Source organism: Oryctolagus cuniculus, chromosome 5 (genome assembly GCF_964237555.1).
Source record: "Oryctolagus cuniculus chromosome 5, mOryCun1.1, whole genome shotgun sequence".
Taxonomy (NCBI): Eukaryota; Metazoa; Chordata; class Mammalia; order Lagomorpha; family Leporidae; genus Oryctolagus; species Oryctolagus cuniculus.
Genome location: NC_091436.1, coordinates 92,095,000 through 92,112,653, shown reverse-complemented (window position 1 = coordinate 92,112,653; position 17,654 = coordinate 92,095,000). Strand labels below are relative to the sequence as shown.

The 17,654-nt window shown below is 35.3% G+C and overlaps 1 protein-coding gene across 1 annotated transcript in view; it reads left to right on the top strand.

Moving 5' to 3' along the window:
• Window positions 1-16,882, top strand: part of BCKDHB (branched chain keto acid dehydrogenase E1 subunit beta) — a 273,092-nt gene extending 256,210 nt beyond the window's left edge. Inside the window, exons 10-11 of the mRNA XM_002714546.5 lie at window positions 15,145-15,293; window positions 16,588-16,882. Coding sequence (XP_002714592.1) covers window positions 15,145-15,285 — 141 coding nt within the window. The 3' untranslated portion in view covers window positions 15,286-15,293; window positions 16,588-16,882. The remainder of the gene's footprint in view (window positions 1-15,144; window positions 15,294-16,587) is intronic.
• Window positions 16,883-17,654: the final 772 nt, after the last annotated feature.

The following is a 17,654-nucleotide window of genomic DNA, read 5'->3' as shown; positions in this document are numbered from 1 at the left end:
TAGAGAGCCATTTGAGCTGAATTTGAAAGGTGAGCTATGGAAAGTGGCAGGGTATAGGAAAAAAAAAGGAATCAAGAAGAGAGTGCAAAGATGGGGTTATAAAAAAGGTTTTGGAATGCAGGTAGACATGCATATGTCTGTCCTGGACTTTGAAGGGAAATAGGGATAAATAAGAATAAGCCTGGGGGAACTGGGAAAATCTTTTAACAAGGGGAGGGACAGGATCACAGTGGCAACAGAGTGGCATCGGGCAGGTGACTAAACTAAGCGGGTGGTCAGGAATTGCTAAAGAAAAAAAAACCTCTACTCCCCACTTCCTGTCTTGCTAATTAACTTATTTATTTATTTTGTCTCATCAGTGACTATGCTCATGAATGCTCCAGGGTGAAACAATTTAAATACAGTATATACTGGAATTGTTTGTTTAATCTCTACATTGCTTAATATATCCAGAAAATAAATTTACTGATGCTACCTTTGAGTCAGATGTACCTCTACTACAATGGACTGTGTAAAGCTGTGTATGTAGTACTTGGCAATGTTTGTTTTGCACTGCAAAAGGAGACACCCTTAGAGATTTAGGTATTGATATTTGAGCCACTGAAGACAAACTGGAAATACTTACATCCCTAAATAGGAAGGGGATGTATTTCATTTAGAAAATATCAATTATTTTTACCTTGTGCAGTAATAATTAGATACCTAGAAACAACTACAGATATATAATTTAATTATTGACATGTCTGTTTCTTTTAAGAAACGCCAAGACCTGTATGGAAGCATATGTAGTCTTCTTGTTGCCAGTTTTGTTTCTGACATGTCACTTCCTTTCCAAAGACCTATTTTTCTTCTGTCTGGATCTATACGCCTAACCCACTCCAGCTGTAACATCCTTAGATTATTTATGTCACAAATTCCACCTTCTTTTTAAACCAGAGTACAATTGCTGATTTCACTGTTTTTGCATGCAGTTAAAACGCGGAATTCTAGTGAAATAATCCAGTCAGCAAAGATATTGTTTGTTTTGCACACAAAGAGGTGTATTTCAACCTTGAAACTAGGTCACATTGTTATTGCCGTGGAAAAGGAAAACATTTTTTTTCAGAATATTAGTGTTTGTAGCTCTTGCTGATTGATAGGAGAAAGGTAGTTGCCATAGTGATCTAATGGCCTCTGGAGGGAATGTGGTCACGGCCTTGAGCATCCGGCAACCCACCCGGTTTGGAGAGCCCCTCTGAAAAGGATTTCCTTCCACGGAAATAACTTGAGTTACTGAAATAAAAATAGCTTAATTTCTGTAGCTCAGACTTGTCCATAGGTTTGTGTTACATTTTTTAGCTGAGTGTGAAGAAGAGAAATGCATTTCTGATAAGGACAGTATGACTTTTCTTGAGGAAGGATAACAAATATATTGCATGTTTGTTATTCCGTAGGCATGTCCTCAGCCATACAAAATAATCCACACTCTATTGAGCCTAGAGACAAACCAATTGAACAAGATGCTCGTTTATTGCATTTATCCAGAGTTGGGGTTTTCAGAGCTTCAGTGACTGGTCTTACGTGGAGGGAGCACTCATGGTTTGAAAAAACTAGGCTGAAGCTGGGCTGGGTGAAAGAGATGAATTAGTGCTCACATGTGATACTCCTGTAACAGTAACAGAAACCTGCAGTCGGTCACTTCGAATGTGAAATTTCTCGTGGCACAGATTGATGTGCGAACACTGTGTTTACAGGCCGAAGACCGCACATTTGCTCTGCAGCTGTGTTTAACGGTTATCAGTTTGGCGCACAGCATGATTGTTTTGGAGGCAGAATAGATACTTCAGATCTCTTTTTGGCAGGTCCTGAAGTAACTGAAGTACCTACTGCTGTAGTGAATCATGTGAACTTAATTAGACCTGCTACACAATTAGCATTTGAGGAAACCGAAGGAAAATCCTTGTGGGTTGGTGATTTGTTATGTCAAATATAAATGTGCTCATTTGGGGCGACTGGGAATTGAAAATGATGAAATTTTAATGCATCGAATCATAAACCCGGATAGATTATATGCATATGTAATATTTTAAGTTGATCTTTGAAAAGTGATTTTTTTCCTGGGGAACGATTGAAGTGCTTATTCCTGACAACTGGAACGTATCTGTGTCCATGCTTGGGGACTGATCTGTCTGCGTACCGCCGTGGCCACCTGATGGCACTTCTGTGTGTGCAGCCAGCCCCCAGCATCTAATGAGAGCCCACAGCTCTTTAATAAACACCCCTGGTGCGGCTGTGGGGGCCGTGCCAATAACCGCTAATTGAAGCCGGCCAGTGCAATCTGAGATGGTAAGACCCTGAGCCACATTGGTGTTTACATTTTAATTTAAGGTTAATCTAATAGCAGGGGGTTTGCTTTGTTGTCTGCTGTTTCAGTCCCCAAAAAGGAACTGGATTTAATTCTCAAAAGCTACTCCTTTAAATACTCCAGAAATGTGGTTCACTATTACTGTCGTGAGTTAACTGCGGAGAATAGCTCATAGAATATCTATTGAGAGGAGAGGATTAAATATGATGTTTAAATTCTGTTTATTTAAAATATTTTTCTCATCTATTCAAAAGGCTACCACATTTTAATCAAATTACATAGTTACCTGTGCTCATCTACATTGTATCTTAGATAAGGAAATAAATGAGAGGGAGCAAGTTTAATTTCTTAATGAAGCATTTTAATGATGTTTTTACTCTTACGATGGAAAAAACTTCGAACCTAACAGCCCACCCTAAGCTGAGGATTCAACATCAGCTTTTGAAGTCAGGTGGTGGTTGCTCTTGCTCAGTGCCCAAGCAAGCTGCTGGGAATTGGACTAAAAACAAGTTTCAGTCATGCCCACCCCTCTCATTTGCACATCTTCCCAGCAAGTATCTTAAACAAAAGAAAAAGAAAAAAAAAACCCAAAACTTATAAATACAAACTTAACCTACTGTAATTCTAATTAAACATCTGTTCACCAATGACTGACACACACACAAATACACACACATCCTTCCACAAACACACAAAGGCACTAAACTGCTGCACTTTTCATAAAAGCTAAAAAATGCTGATTAGACTTGACATAAGCAAGCAGGTCGTTCTACCGGTTTCTCTTTCGCAGGTACTATGTAGTGCTAACATACAGAGTTTACCTTCCACCCAAGCAAGATTTTCTAAAGCGCGGTTAAGTCTGCAGTCTTTTGCAGTGCCCTGAAGATTAACCAGACAGCTGGTGCCAACACCAACAAACTTTGTGCACCTGTGGTGTCCTGGTCACCTCACCTTCTCCTAGCCTCCATTTCTCACTTCCTGCCACCACATTGAGTCGTTGCAAGTATTCAGTGAATTGTATAAATACAGTAGATATGCTGATCTATTTTTAAACTAGAATATTTTATTGGTGCTATTGGATTTGGGTACTGTATGTCTGGGTTCTATACATCTTTTGTTCTCAGTATGCATATTCCTTTTTTTTTTTTTTTTTTGAACTTACGCTTACTATGGGCAGCTGCGTTTGTTCTTCTGCAGCTCCATGTTGTTTCCCAAGCTACTCACCAGGATGTGTTGATTACACACAAGGTTTTGTGTGTGTGTGTGTGTGTGTGTGTGTGTCCCTGGGTGCTTACATAATTGTTATCTTTGGTACCTGACAACTCTGTCAACTCCTGTGATCTCTGTGAAACATTCAGTGCTATGAGTCTTAGCTCTGATTCCTACTTACGGGGCCTGATTGAATTTCTATAATTCACCCTCCAATTAAGTAGGTAAAAATATTAAGTAAATGCTCTGGTCATCTAAACAAAATATGTGAATACTACCCTTTTATATGAAGTATAAATTTAGTTTATCTAAGTTTATTATTAAACAATAACTTTGGGCATATCTAATTTATATTTTTACACTTAACATTAAAAGTATCCAGAACCAGATTCCAGTCATTAACCACCCCTTCATTAGTGGATCTGTGGTTTCTATCAGGTTTATTAGACATTTATCGGCCTTAAGCAAGTAATATAGAATTTGCAAAAACTATGTGCAGAATTGAGTTCATTGTACCAGCACACCATTTTCCCAATTATAGGACTAAAAATGGAAACGTGTGTATTTTTCCCTTAAATGTCCCAGTTCTTGAAATTCTAGCATAAAAATGTCTGTATGCAAATTCATAAACATGCAACCTGAAAAGCATGTTTGTAAGCAATCTTAACCAGGTTTAAAAACACACATGTAAATTTGTAAATATAGTACAGAGGAAAAATATATTTTGTATTCTGCATTTTATTGTAATTGAATACAAACAATAATTATAGATGATAGGCTTGTTCTAATGAATACGTTAAATTCTTCATATTAGCAAAAGCCAACTGCATATGAAAAATGAGAGCATGTATAAATCTTTTCTTATTCAGGTCAAATATTCCTGTCAGAAATTTGTTTCCTTTGCTAATTTGTTGAATGGTTAAACTTTGGGCATGTAAAGATAAATTTTCCAGCAACATTCAATTAACGTTTTTTACTACACTCTCCTAATAATTGATAGATAGCATATAACATTTACTTCTGGTGTGCTTTATTAATAAAATTGTAGTAAATTAGTGACTAGAATTAAACTGCTGAAAAATCACTTAGTCTGATTTATTCATTCAGCAAAATGGAACTTTAAAGGTTGTGTTTCTATGGCACCCAGAGTAACTTTTAAAAAGTATATTTAATTTCAGTAAAAACTTTGGCACATGTGTTTTGCCATTATGTAGGTAAAATAAAACAGATTTCTGTCCCCTCCCCCCAATATTGCCTTTTTTTTTTACATTTAGCAAATAATTTTGGCACTCTTTTAGACATAAACTAATACTGTCATTAAAGAGAGGGAAAAACAGTTTTAAAAACTTAGCATTTTATCAAAATAATATAATCTATAAAGTAGCAAATATTTTAGCTATCATTTTCTTTTGGAAATCCAGGTTTTCAAGTTTTTTGAAAAGATGGTGTCAGAAATCTCCCTTCTGGTAGTTTCGGTTTGTAATTAGTCTTGAAAGTTAAAAACAGGTTGCAAAATTGAGACAGTGACAAATCCTAATAGAAATTCTCTGAACAAAGTTTCCATCAGCTCAGTTCTAAAAGAACATGTTTTTCCTGTCAGGAGACAAAGGATTGTCAAGTCGAATGAGACAGAGTTGATTTCTGCCTCCTAAACACCATTTGGTGGTAGTAGACGGCTGCATGAAGAATTGCATGGAAAAACAAACAGAAAAATTGAACGCCTTGTAGGATCCTCAAAAGTCCCTTTTCAGGAGTATTTTAAATTTCCTGGTGCCAAGCAAACCAGAAATCCTACCTGTCAGACAGCCATTTGTTCCTGGGATCACCGGGTGCTGCAAGTCCCTTCCTTATGTTTATCATTATGCATCCACATTCTAAGGGAATTCCACATTCAAACGTCCTTGCTGTAGATGTTTTCTTCTATAGGAAGAATTTGAACTATAAAACTCGAGAAGCTTCAGCGTCTGTGGAAATTTGAGAACATTGCCTTTTTTTCCCCTTTTCTCCGAATATAAAGTGTTTTAACAAAAGCCTTGCAGCCAGTACATTTTAAATGTCAGAAGTTACATGGGGTAGATCTCAAAAGAATTTAAATTTTAGATGTTGAACTCTCAAAACCTCAAAATAACTTTAGAGGCCGGCTGCAGCAAAGAAGCCTAAAATGTGTTGCAGGGGGATTTAATAAAGACATAAACTTGTAGTCATTGTTTCTTGATAGCATTCTGTAGGTAAAACTGGTTGAAACGACCCAGGTCACAGTTCAAGGCTGTCCAGGGACAAATTGCAAAGCAAAACCAAACCTTTACAGGTTCAACCTAAAAAATTAAAGTGGTTTAGATGAGGTGCTAATTTTCACCTTTGGGGTTGCTGATTTAGGTTTTACGAAAATTAAAATGAGTCAATATTTTAAAATATTTAAGTACAGCTCTTGGACCATAATAAATGTTATGGAGTTTCTAAAAAGTTATTTTAGATAAGATTATAAATTACATATAATCACATACATGAGTTGTTCCTGCTGTGACTTATTTCTGATTTTTAAACTTCAAAATTCATAAAACTATAGTTTTGAGAAAAGATATGTTGTAATAACCTACAAATTAATAAAAAATTGATGAATTGTTTCAGCTTGTTTTCAATATTTGTACTACTTCAGTTTCTACAGATAATCTACCCAAATTAACAGTTTTATGTTAACTATGCTTATATTCTGACATGACTGTTGAACTTGAACCATGAAGCATTTCTATGTATTCGTCAATACAATACCGTTCTCCAACTTTGTTTTAAATAGCTAGATTGTATCCAGGGAATCCTGTATAGATCAGAGATACCATATCTTTCAAACTGCAGAAAATGAAATCGCAATTTAAGTAAATATCGTAATTTAGGATTAAGCAATCTTTAGAATGAAATCTTAGGAAAACCACTGTGCCAAAATGCCAATAATTTGCATTAAAGAGGAAGAAATGTAATTTTCTTTTAGGTCAGTAAACAAAGAAGGAAGTTTTGGTGAAGTTAAGTAATAGAGATCTCAGATTTTAATTTATCAAGATTTTGGTTTTACATAGGAAGTTTGCTGAAACTGGTCAAGTTTGACTTGACCATAAGATTTTAAGTTTTATATAATATGCATAAAACTATATTATTCATGTGTTGTCATATTTAGTTATATTGGTTCAGCTTTATTTAAATAGAAGAGACCTTTCACAAAGTGTTTATTCCATTCATCTTATATGCATGGTATTAGAGAAATAAAATAAGTATGCCTTTAACATTTAAGACAACATTCTGTTAGTTTGGGGGTAGGTTAGGGACTCTGCTCTCTGAAGAATTAATTTCATAGACCCATTTAAGTGAAAAATTGGTACATAGTAATATATATATATATTTTAAGCTCTGTTTCAAAAGCATGATACATAGTGTTTAAAGCATTAGCCTAAATGAAAAATAATATCTTACATTAGTAAAGTTGTATTTACTTAATTCAGCAATGAAATTAATTTGGAGTTGTTGGCATTTTGCCTTTGCAGGTTTCTGTGACTCATTTGCTGAGAAAGTGTGATTCTAGACACTAGCATCATTATTTTTTTCATCTGCTTAAACTTATGTTTTGACTGTGGGTGAGTTTTCACGGCAGATTTAAAAGAAATTCGATGCAAATATTCTGTGATAATATTTGGAAGCTGGGTGATGTCTAACCTTACATACTTAGGAATAATGTAAGTCTCGAAGTTCATGGACTTTAACACTAACAAATATACATAATTTTGAAATGCTGGTTTAATTTTTCTCATATTTTTAGAGTTTAACTCTTGCTCTGTGAATTATGACCTCAGGACAATTAATTACACTTAGAAATAAATTTTTTGCTGCTTGATGAATATAATAATTAGCAAGAACTAAATGATGCTAGGATTCAGGTTTAAACATAATCACAAATCAATTTAAAGATGTTTTAAAATGTTTTCTCCTAGAAAAGAAATAATATCTTTATGATCTACATGTCTTGTCCTGTGCTCATTACATTCATAGCTTAATTTACTTCCCCTCAATCCTCCCTTCCTGAAGTAAATTGTATTCTCAAAGTTTAAATATGTTATGGTGGCATAATAGCAATTATACGATATAGCCTGGATCTTTTTTTTTTTTGCAAAGTAATTAAAAATCAATTTTTCACGTCTTTTACTTTGCAATTAAATAGTAGAGTGGTGTTTTTCATTGTTCCAAGGAAGAACATAATAAAATCCATATTTATCAAATAATCCTCCATGTGACAGATGCCTATTTTGACTTGTGATGTGTTTCTCATTACTTTGTCTTGCTTTTCTGACTTGCTATTAAATGTTTAGAAGAGTTAGTTAATAGTTTTACAGGAAAAGAAAAAGAATTTTATCAGCCTATAACGTTGTAAGAAAGTAGGAACATATATAAAAGTCCTATAATTTTCTGATTTCACTTTGAACTTTTCCTCACAGCTTTCCAACTCAAGATGGTATGTAGTCTTGCACAATGGGCTGCATCCAACTTTCTGTCATTAAAAGAACTGAGTGTAGATTATTCCAAAATTGTTCTAAGAAAGAAACATGAACCTAGAATTGCATTGAATTAAAAAAACAAACAAACAAACAAAAAGCAAATGATTGCTTTAAAGCATACCAAATGATATTGTATGGTCTTTATTCTTGAATCTACAGGATTTCAAATTTTTTTACATCCAAAATAAACGCATGTTTTAGTTCCATTTTTCCACAAACTTTTTGAAGTACCCTCGTGTTTTTCAAAGTGTGTGTGCCTTGATTATATCCTTTTATCTATCAGGCTGTTATGCACAACCGTTCAGAATTTGACTGACATGCAATTTTCTATATCACTGCTTGGAATATATGTTTCTGGAGATGAGGCGTTTTTTTTTTTTTTTTTTTTTTTTTTAACCGTTTCCTGAACTCTTGACTTTTCTATCTAACCACATTAATTGATGGGGTCATTCCAATCTCTGGGACTATCAATAGTATCTAGGTTCTGCTTCCCACCAGGGGGCAGCACTGGATCCTACTTTACAAAGTGGCCTGAGTTGCCTGATCCTTCAGGGTTCACCATCCTAACTTCCTCCTATAGCACTTTGGGAGGTATTTGAACAATTCATGGGAAAATGAAATTAAATTCTGTTAATTTTGGTGCAAAATAGCTTTTTCATAATGCACATTTTCCATGAACTTTTTGAAGATCCCTCTTAACATATTTTTCATGTTTTCTTACACTTTTGAAGGCTTAGTCAGTGTTCAGTGATATGGTTCTGGGATTGTTCTATAAGGAATACTATTTCTCAGGTTTGATTGTTCTGTGTACTTGCATCATGTCTCCAATGATAAGTTGGTCATTCATTGGAAAGACCTTGTGCTTATCTTAAGTGGTGTCTTTAACTTGGAAGATCTTAATAGTAAAACAGTAGCCTAGCAATTATTGAACAGTATGGTGTGTTCGGCTTGAATCTGCAGTACTTTTCATATGTTACCTTACAATCAAGAGAAGCAAATAGGGAAGAGAACAACAGAGTTACAAAACAATAGGAAAAAACAATGATGCATGATTTTTATCACTGCTTTTTTTGCTGTTGAGTCAACAAAGGCTCCAAGAGGTTAAATCATAGAACAAAGGTTCCAAATTCCATGCTGTATCAGTTATTTTATGCAGTCTTGCCATAAAAACTACAAAAAGATTTGTTGAGGGTGACTGAAGCCAGTGTGGAAAGCCTGAAACAGTGATTTCAGTGGTGTAACTCTTGTGACACTGTGGCAGGAGAATTAGTGTTTGATGTACTTAAAAGTTTTATGGGGCATTAGTGTTAAGTATTTCAAGATCCTGAAGGATCATGTGAAAGCCCTAAAATATATGTATAATGCATTTAAATATACCTACACCTACTACTTAACTTGTATTTCTGTTTTCTGTTTCTATAACAAAATGCCTGAGATCAAGTAGCTTATGAAAAATATAAAGTTGTTTAGCTCACAATTTTCAAGGTTGGGAAGTCCAGGAACATGGTGCTGGCATCTATTAAGGGCTTTCTTGTTTCTTCATAACATAGCAGGCGAGGGTACCACCTGGTGAGACAGAGCTGTCTTCCTCTTCCTGTGAAGCCACTCAGGCCACATGTGGGCCCCTGGTGATCTCATCTAATCCTAATTACCTTCCAAAGGCCCTCACTGCAAATGCTATGAACATATGAATTTGGGGATTAAATTTTCAACACATAACATTTGATTCAAGTCACGGCAGTTATATTCATCAAAACATAGGAATAAATATAGTATGCTTAATTGTCAAAGACCTCTCAATAAAATGTTATTATCTTCAAATTGTAATGGATCCTATTCTGTTCACTTGTCCTTATCCACTCTTACCTACTACAAACCTTAAATCCTGTTCAGTTTCAATGAGACACTTGGTATTCTAAAAACAAAACAAAGCAAAGCAAAAAGATTCTTTTTTTGGTACAGAAAATGGAAAATGAATATAATTTATTTTGCCTGTGTCTATGATTTTAATGATTTGGAATTGTTATTTCACATTGTTTGCTTCCTTTTCTGGCAGTAATATTTGCAACAATCCAGATGGCTAATACATAAATAATTTGAGTTATGCCTATTTAAATCACTTAGTATGGCCCAAGAGGTTCCCCATACCCAGTACCATCTGTTTGTTCCTGTGTGTGTTACCTTCATTCCTAAGTTTGTTCTTTAAGGTTCTTTATGTCTTAGCTTCTGTTTCCTTCAATAGGTGGAAGAAATGTCTTAGACTGGATTTAACCCATTATTGCCTCTGAAATCTCTTATAAAACCTTGATCAATCTGGCCTACCATCCATGCTACCATTCTCTTTTATTCCTATTTCATTTTTTCCTGTTGTTATTGCTACTCCTGGAAGCAGTGTTTCAGAATTTGCAGAAGAGTGGCCAAGCACATGGACTTCACCATCAGGTGTGAGTCTTACTTGACAGTCAATGAGGCTGTTTGACCTGGAGCAAGTTCCTACATCTCATTCTCTTCAACTATGAAATGTAATATAATGCCCACCTCATAGATTTGCTCAAATTATTTAGGAGATAAAAGAAAGAGTGCTTCAAAGTATGTGGAAAATGGAATTAAATGGTATGTTTATTTTGGTATACTTTTTTTTAAATCCATGTAAAAATTTTTAGTAATATGCATTTTCTGTGAACTTCTTGAAGCCCCCCCTTACAATACATGGATTTCAAAAATGATTTTGCTTCAAAATAAACTTGTCTTTTAATCTGATTTTCCATGAACTCTAAATCACTCTCATATATTTATTTAGTTTCCTGCCTGGTTCATTCTAAGTACTAGTACTATTCTTATTACTAGCATATTTTAGAAAAAAAAGGCTCATGCTTGCAAAAAAGGCATATTCAGAGGTGAACTCAAATGCCATGTTCTAGAATTCATATGGGCCTTTTGGAAGAAATTCCTATTTTACTTTAAGTACCTGATTATTTGAAAGCTCATAGTACCACAAAATATTGGTGTTCCTGCATGGTGGTTTGGGTCTTCACTTTCAGTCCTTCTTGCAGGATCCTCAGTGAAATGTTGGATTTCGAATCGCTGGAGAAAAGTTTCTCTTGGAGCCTTACTGCGTACTCTTCTGTTGCCCTGGCTACATGTTTCACTACAATCACTTTGGAGCTGCACAATCACATCTGTCATTGTTCCACATGGATTGAGCCAGTCCACACACATAGCTCTCCAGGGAAAATGACCAACACTGATTCTTCTCACCTCCAGTCCCTGTTCTAGACACCACATGTAATCCAACTAGCAACACTTAGGCTAGGCCATTAGTAATTCCTAATTGTATGTAGTTTAATACTTCTGAATCAACAATCATCAAACATAGATTATGAAATATGAGCATACTTAGGCAGCCAATAGATAGATGAATATGATTAATCTGAGTTGTCTTGATAATCCAGGCCATAGTTGCTAGTGTCATGTGGTTATAATGGGAGAGAGGTACTTTGTCAAAGATTAATCTTGGATACTAGTTCGTAGATCTGCAATGAGATTCAAGTATTTCTTTTTCTAAGGGTGTGTGTATATATCCACAGATTCTCTATGAAAAATCTGAGCTGAACAACAGTGCCCTGTTTTGATGGTTGTTCAGAAACGCACGTACTCACCCATAAATCACTTGTTTGTGAACCAACTCAGTGGGAAGTAATTCTGTACAACTACTTTATTGAGACAAGCATTTTCTTTTCAGTTGCCCTAAAAGAACTTTTAACTGAAGTCTGTGGAAAAAATAACTCAAAGTTCTTTAATGAAGTCATACTTCGGTTAACAAAGAGAATCTCAGGTGGTTTCATTTGTTAAAATGAATACCTCATTCATAGTCTTCTGTTTGTATCCTCCAATTATTTTCCATGATTTTTAAAATATAGTTTATATAGCACTTTATGATCATTTAATTCCACATAATTTACACTAAGTGTTTCAAAAATAAGGGATCCCTATATGTAAAAACACAAATTTATGTAACATAAAGTGAGAACTTTTGTTCATATAGGAAAATGATTCTTCACTTTTTATTTTTGTCATTTCATTACAAAATTATTACTGTCTCATGAAAACTCAAATAGAGCACACACACTACAAAGTGGAGTCTTTTCTCCACTCTTTGCCACTCCCAGCCTCCAATGTTGAGCACTGTTTACAGTTCAAGAGTGACCTTGACCTTGCAGCAGATGTTTCTCTATGCCTAGGCAAATATATAGACGTGTTCCTGGAAAGAGTGATGCTCACATTCTTGAGGAGTTAGGAATACTGCTATTTGCAAAAAATTTAGTTTGATGATGTTAGTCATTATGCTAGAGGACGGAAGAAGTGATTTTAATTCCATTTTGTATTTGATCAGCTTTCCAAGTTGCTAGTTTCAAAGAATGTTCTTTAATAAAACAGGTGTAAAATTGGAGGCATTTAGTGAATTATTTTACCCTTGATTTTCAGAATTTTTCAGTATCTAAAAATAATTTGCTTATGAAGAGTGTAGTATTCAGGGGAGATTTAAATGTATTCTGTGTCAGCTAAAGTAATAAAACCGAGTTAATCTCAATTGACAATTTAGAGCCCTTTAAAACTTCTTGTTGCAACTGAGAAGCTATCTTCCCAATCTATTTTCTCTGTTTAGCATGTTAGTCATGGAATTAAATGACTCTTCAAACTGTACAAATTAAAGGTTTTAAAGATGCTCAGGGGGGCTTCTTGTTGCTAGGAGACACCAAAGCTTACTTGGTTTTTGATACCTTTACGTCACGGTGGTTGTTGGCACCAAGGGGAGCTCCTTCAATGTCCAGTTGGCTCTCCTTGGAGCGAATTTGTCCTGTTTGCCTGTCCTTTCTGTCCTGATACACTCGTCACTGGAAGGAATAGGTACTGACACCTGAAGATTTCTTCATAGAAAAAATTTCTGCTCAACTGAAAATTTAAAAATTCATTTTATAAAACTTGTAAGAAAACGTGGGGCCCCTCCAGTCCTTTGTGAAGCAAGGCAATATATAAACATATGCATGAAGAACAAGGGTTTTATTTGAGGTAGTACCTGTGAATGGTAAAATTATTTCCCATGGAATAGTTTAATATTGTGTCTCTCTTTTCAGATTTTTAAAACTCTTTAAATGTTTTGCATTTGAATTTGCAATTTTCACTTGAAGAATCTTTTCTTCCTTTGAAGATAATTTCCACAGTATTGCAAGTCTGAGCCAGATCTCTAGTCTCATGGAATTCCTATTTTCCCAAAGGAGACAGATAACTGGGTGATGACAAGTGGATTGTGCTGAGTTCTGTACTGTAGGACAGCATAACAGAAACCCCTCCCTTTTCTGAGGTGCAGGATTGGGAAGACATTGTCGAGGAAGGCTTCTCAGTGGAAGTGACTCCCAATGGAGTATCTGAGGGGCACACACATCAATCATTCAAAGAGCAGTGAGCTTGGAGTGTGAATGTCTAGGGGACAAACAACATCTGTAGAGAATCTGGCTGTGAGAGAGAGAAGACATAATCAAGTAACTGAAAGAAGTTCAGTCTGGCTGGAGCTTAGAAGAATTCAAAATATTTATTTCGAAAATAATAAATGATCACTTTTTAAAAATTAAAATAGTGCAAGAAACAAGGGAAAACATATGTATGTATCATCACTTATTTCAAATCAAAGTTTTTATTGTGGACATTTTGGTATGTTTTTCTCATGCCTTATATTTCTATTCATGGAATAGTATGTTTGCTATGATCCCAATTTGCCTTAGATAATAGATGTGCATAAGTGCATAAAATGCTTATACACACACAAGAGCCTTTTAAGTAAAGTAAGGATTATGCTGGCATGCTACTTGCTACCTAATTTTTCACAGTGTTATATGCTTAAATATTTTGAATGTTCTTAGATCTGCATTCTGAGTGATTTATTTCAAGTTGAAATGTTTCATTTTCTATGAACAGAAGAAATATTCCTTGACAATCACTTTAAATAGCACTCTGACCTCAGAATTGCCCTTAAGGCATTCTGGTCTGGCTGAAAAGCCCATGACAACATTTTAGGCATGGAAAGCCAAGATAATGTGGCAAAAAGTGTCCTACTTGAAGGACTTGGGTGGGTGAGACTCCAGTAGAAAGAAGTGGTCATCAAAGAGGGAGGTACTTTTCTCTGAAGGGAGGAGAGAACTTCCGCTTTGCTTATGGCCTTGTCTAAATACTGATGGAGTTTGTGAATTCAAAAGGCTTCCATAGCCTAGGCAGCTCATGTCAAGAGCCTTGGGTGATCACTGACATCATAGATAAGTGTTAATTGTTAAATTAACAACAGGAGCCACTGTGTACTAACTTCCCATGCAGGACCTCTGTCCTCAAAGAGTTGTATTATAATTATGTCTAAGTGCTTGCATAAGATGTATCATTCTTGGGTGCTTCTTAAAGTTAATTACGTTTCTAAGAAAAAAAAGAAGTGAAATTAACTTCAAAATGCAATGACTCTGAACAGCCCTTGTCTTGACTATTGAGGAAAAGGGTTTTGTTTTGTTTTGCTTTTTGCAAATTGTTGAAGTCTTTACTTAGTGTATAGTTGGTCTTCTGTGTATACAGTTAATCAAAAGTGGATCTTAGTGGAGAATGGGACTGGGAATGGGAGAGGGAGGTGTGGAGGAGTGGGAGTGTGTGGGAGGGTAGGTATGGTGGGAAGAATCACTATATTCCTAATATTGTACTTATGAATGCATGAAGTTTATATTCCTTAAATAAAAGGTTTCTTTGGGAAAAACAAGGAAATATTCTTTAAAAAATTTTAATTGTATGAGATGAACAAATTTCAAATATATAGATTTAAGAGCATCATGATACGTCCCACCTGACCCTCTCTCCCACCCATGCTTCTACCCTCCCTCCTCTTCCTTTCTTTTTACTTGTAATTTTTACAATAACATACTTTAGTTTATTTTACAATCACAAGCTTAACCCTCTACTAAATAAAGAATTCAGCCAGGAGAAAGTAGAATTGAAATTGACCATCTTGATTCTTTTCTGCAGGAAGAATGTTTCTTGAATCTAGAGGCTCCTATATCTAGAGTATGTGGGTATGACACACCATTTCCTCACATTTTTGAGCCATTCTATATCCCAGACAAATGGAAGTGCTATGATGCCCTTCGAAAAATGATCAACTATTGACCAAATAGGTAAGTAAGTATGCTCTGCATTTTGTGCAAACTAATGTGTGTCATTGACATTAATGTGCTGTACACCAAGGACTAGCAATCACCAGTGTGCTGTCAGAGGCTTCTTCATAAAGCTCACAGAAAATGCCTATTTAATGACACAACTGTGCATGGGTTTCAAAGGTTTTTTTTTTTATACCAAAATAAACTTACCTTTAATTCCATTTTCCATGAACTTTTGAAGTACCTTTGACTTTTGGTAATCTGCAACTTTCATAACAAACTGTGTACTTCAGAAAATAATTCAAATTTATACTAGTGTGTTTACACTTGCTAGAAACCTAGCACAAATCTGCTTTATGTGATTTCTAGAAAACAGAAACATATGTATGCTAGTCATTAGATAAAGATGCTCTCTGCCAGGGTTTAGATTGCAGACATACCTTACAGCACAGCTCCTCCTTTTGCCTTCATTTATGGATATTTTTTCAACTATTTAAAGTGCTCATGAATAAAAGTAATTTATATTATTTAAAAATGGTCCCTTAAACATCACTAATTAGGGCTCATATCAAAAATGAATTGATAGATACTTTATATTTTAACATCTATATTTTCCAAAAATAATAATTATATTGGAGAAGCAAGATTTTTCAAAGACAAAAGAATAATGATCTCCATATAATGGTGCATACTAAGTGTTTTAAAGATAAGAAATGCTGTAATTCTTGGATTCCGCGTATGGATTCCAAAGCTAGTACCTGAAACCAGAGAGAGACGCTTTACAAATGTACAGAAAGAGAAAATAGTACCCCTCTCCTCTCTGGCTTCTGTGCTGCCATACGCCTGCAGTGTTAGTGGTTCTATTCTGACGCTGGTATGGGTATGAACCAGGGCTCATTAGTCCACATACCCCTGGTAAGCTCTCAGCCATGCAGATGTAGATGCTGATTTCTAATCTCTTCTCAATGTCTGTGAAAGCTGCTGGCTTCTACAATAAATTATACTCAGGCCAGCTTATGTGGACTTCTTGGCTTTCGTTGTCCACGCTGTTGTTCCATGGACCATCTGCAATGGAGAGTCGAGGTAATAATTGCAGCCATGTGCCTCGTTGCTATTTTTAAAGTCAGATTTAGATACTGGTATTACATTTGTATGGTGTATTTTTTCTTAACCATTAGAAAAACATTGAAACCTCTACTGAAAATATAATAAAAACAGTAACTTTTGTATGCAGAAGTTGAAGAGGATATTAAAGAAACTAGTTATCCATGCAGTTCAGAATGCATGTAATTGTTACCAATTTCTTTTACAGGGAAACTGGAAGATTGTGACTAGATATGGAAATATTTTTCTGAAATTTTTTATATTTCCTCAGATTTATCCATTCTTGAAAAAAGAGATTTTATGAAATGAATCATTGTGGATATTGGCCAAGAAGTTATAAATTAATTATTGTATAACACATGAATCGATGATTTCCATTAAGTGTGTTTCAGATTAACATTTTAAAATGTTTCAAATGATGGTCTTTTAAATTCGGTGTAGTGCCACCTATAATTACTGAATGTGAGATGGTATTCAATAAAACAAAAATCAGGTTGTCCTCAGTTTGTGTGTGTGTCATTTGTCCACTAGTAAAACAATTTTTATTACAGAACAATAGATTGCTAATTTGTTAGATTTGTGTTAAAGTGAAACATTTACTTTACAAATGCTGATTTTTCTTATTAACAAATAATTTGTTTATTAAACATTTTGTTAAAATACAGTATACATACCAAGAAATGGATATAAGTGTAAAGATCAATGAGTTTTTGTCATCCAGTCACACTCATAACCAACCCCCAAATTAAAAACAAAGTAGGGGCCGGCGCTGTGGCGCAGCGAGTTAACGCCCTGGCCTGAAGTTCATCCCATATGGCTGCCGGTTCGAGACCCGGTTGCTCCACTTCCAATCCAGCTCTCTGCTATGGCCTGGGAAAGCAGTAGGAGATGGCCCAAGTCCTTGGGCCCTTGCACCTGCGTGGGAGACCCGGAAGCAGTTCCTGGCTCCTGGCTTTGGATCAGCAAAGCTCCAGCTGTTGTGGCCCGTTGGGGAGTGAACCATCAAATGGAAGACCTCTCTCTCTCTCTCTCTCTCTCTCTCTCTCTCTCTCTGCCTCTCCTTCTCTCTGTAACTCTGACTCTCAAATAAATAAATAAATCTTAAAAAAAAAAAAACCAAAGTATTACTAAGTACCCCAAGTTCTCACTCTACTTCTCTCTCCCTTTATTTTTTTTTGGAGTGTGTTAAATAAGAGCATATTGTCATTTAAATCCTATATCCTATGATTCAGTGAAGCAATATCTATAACTACATGGCAAGTGATTTTTTTTTAT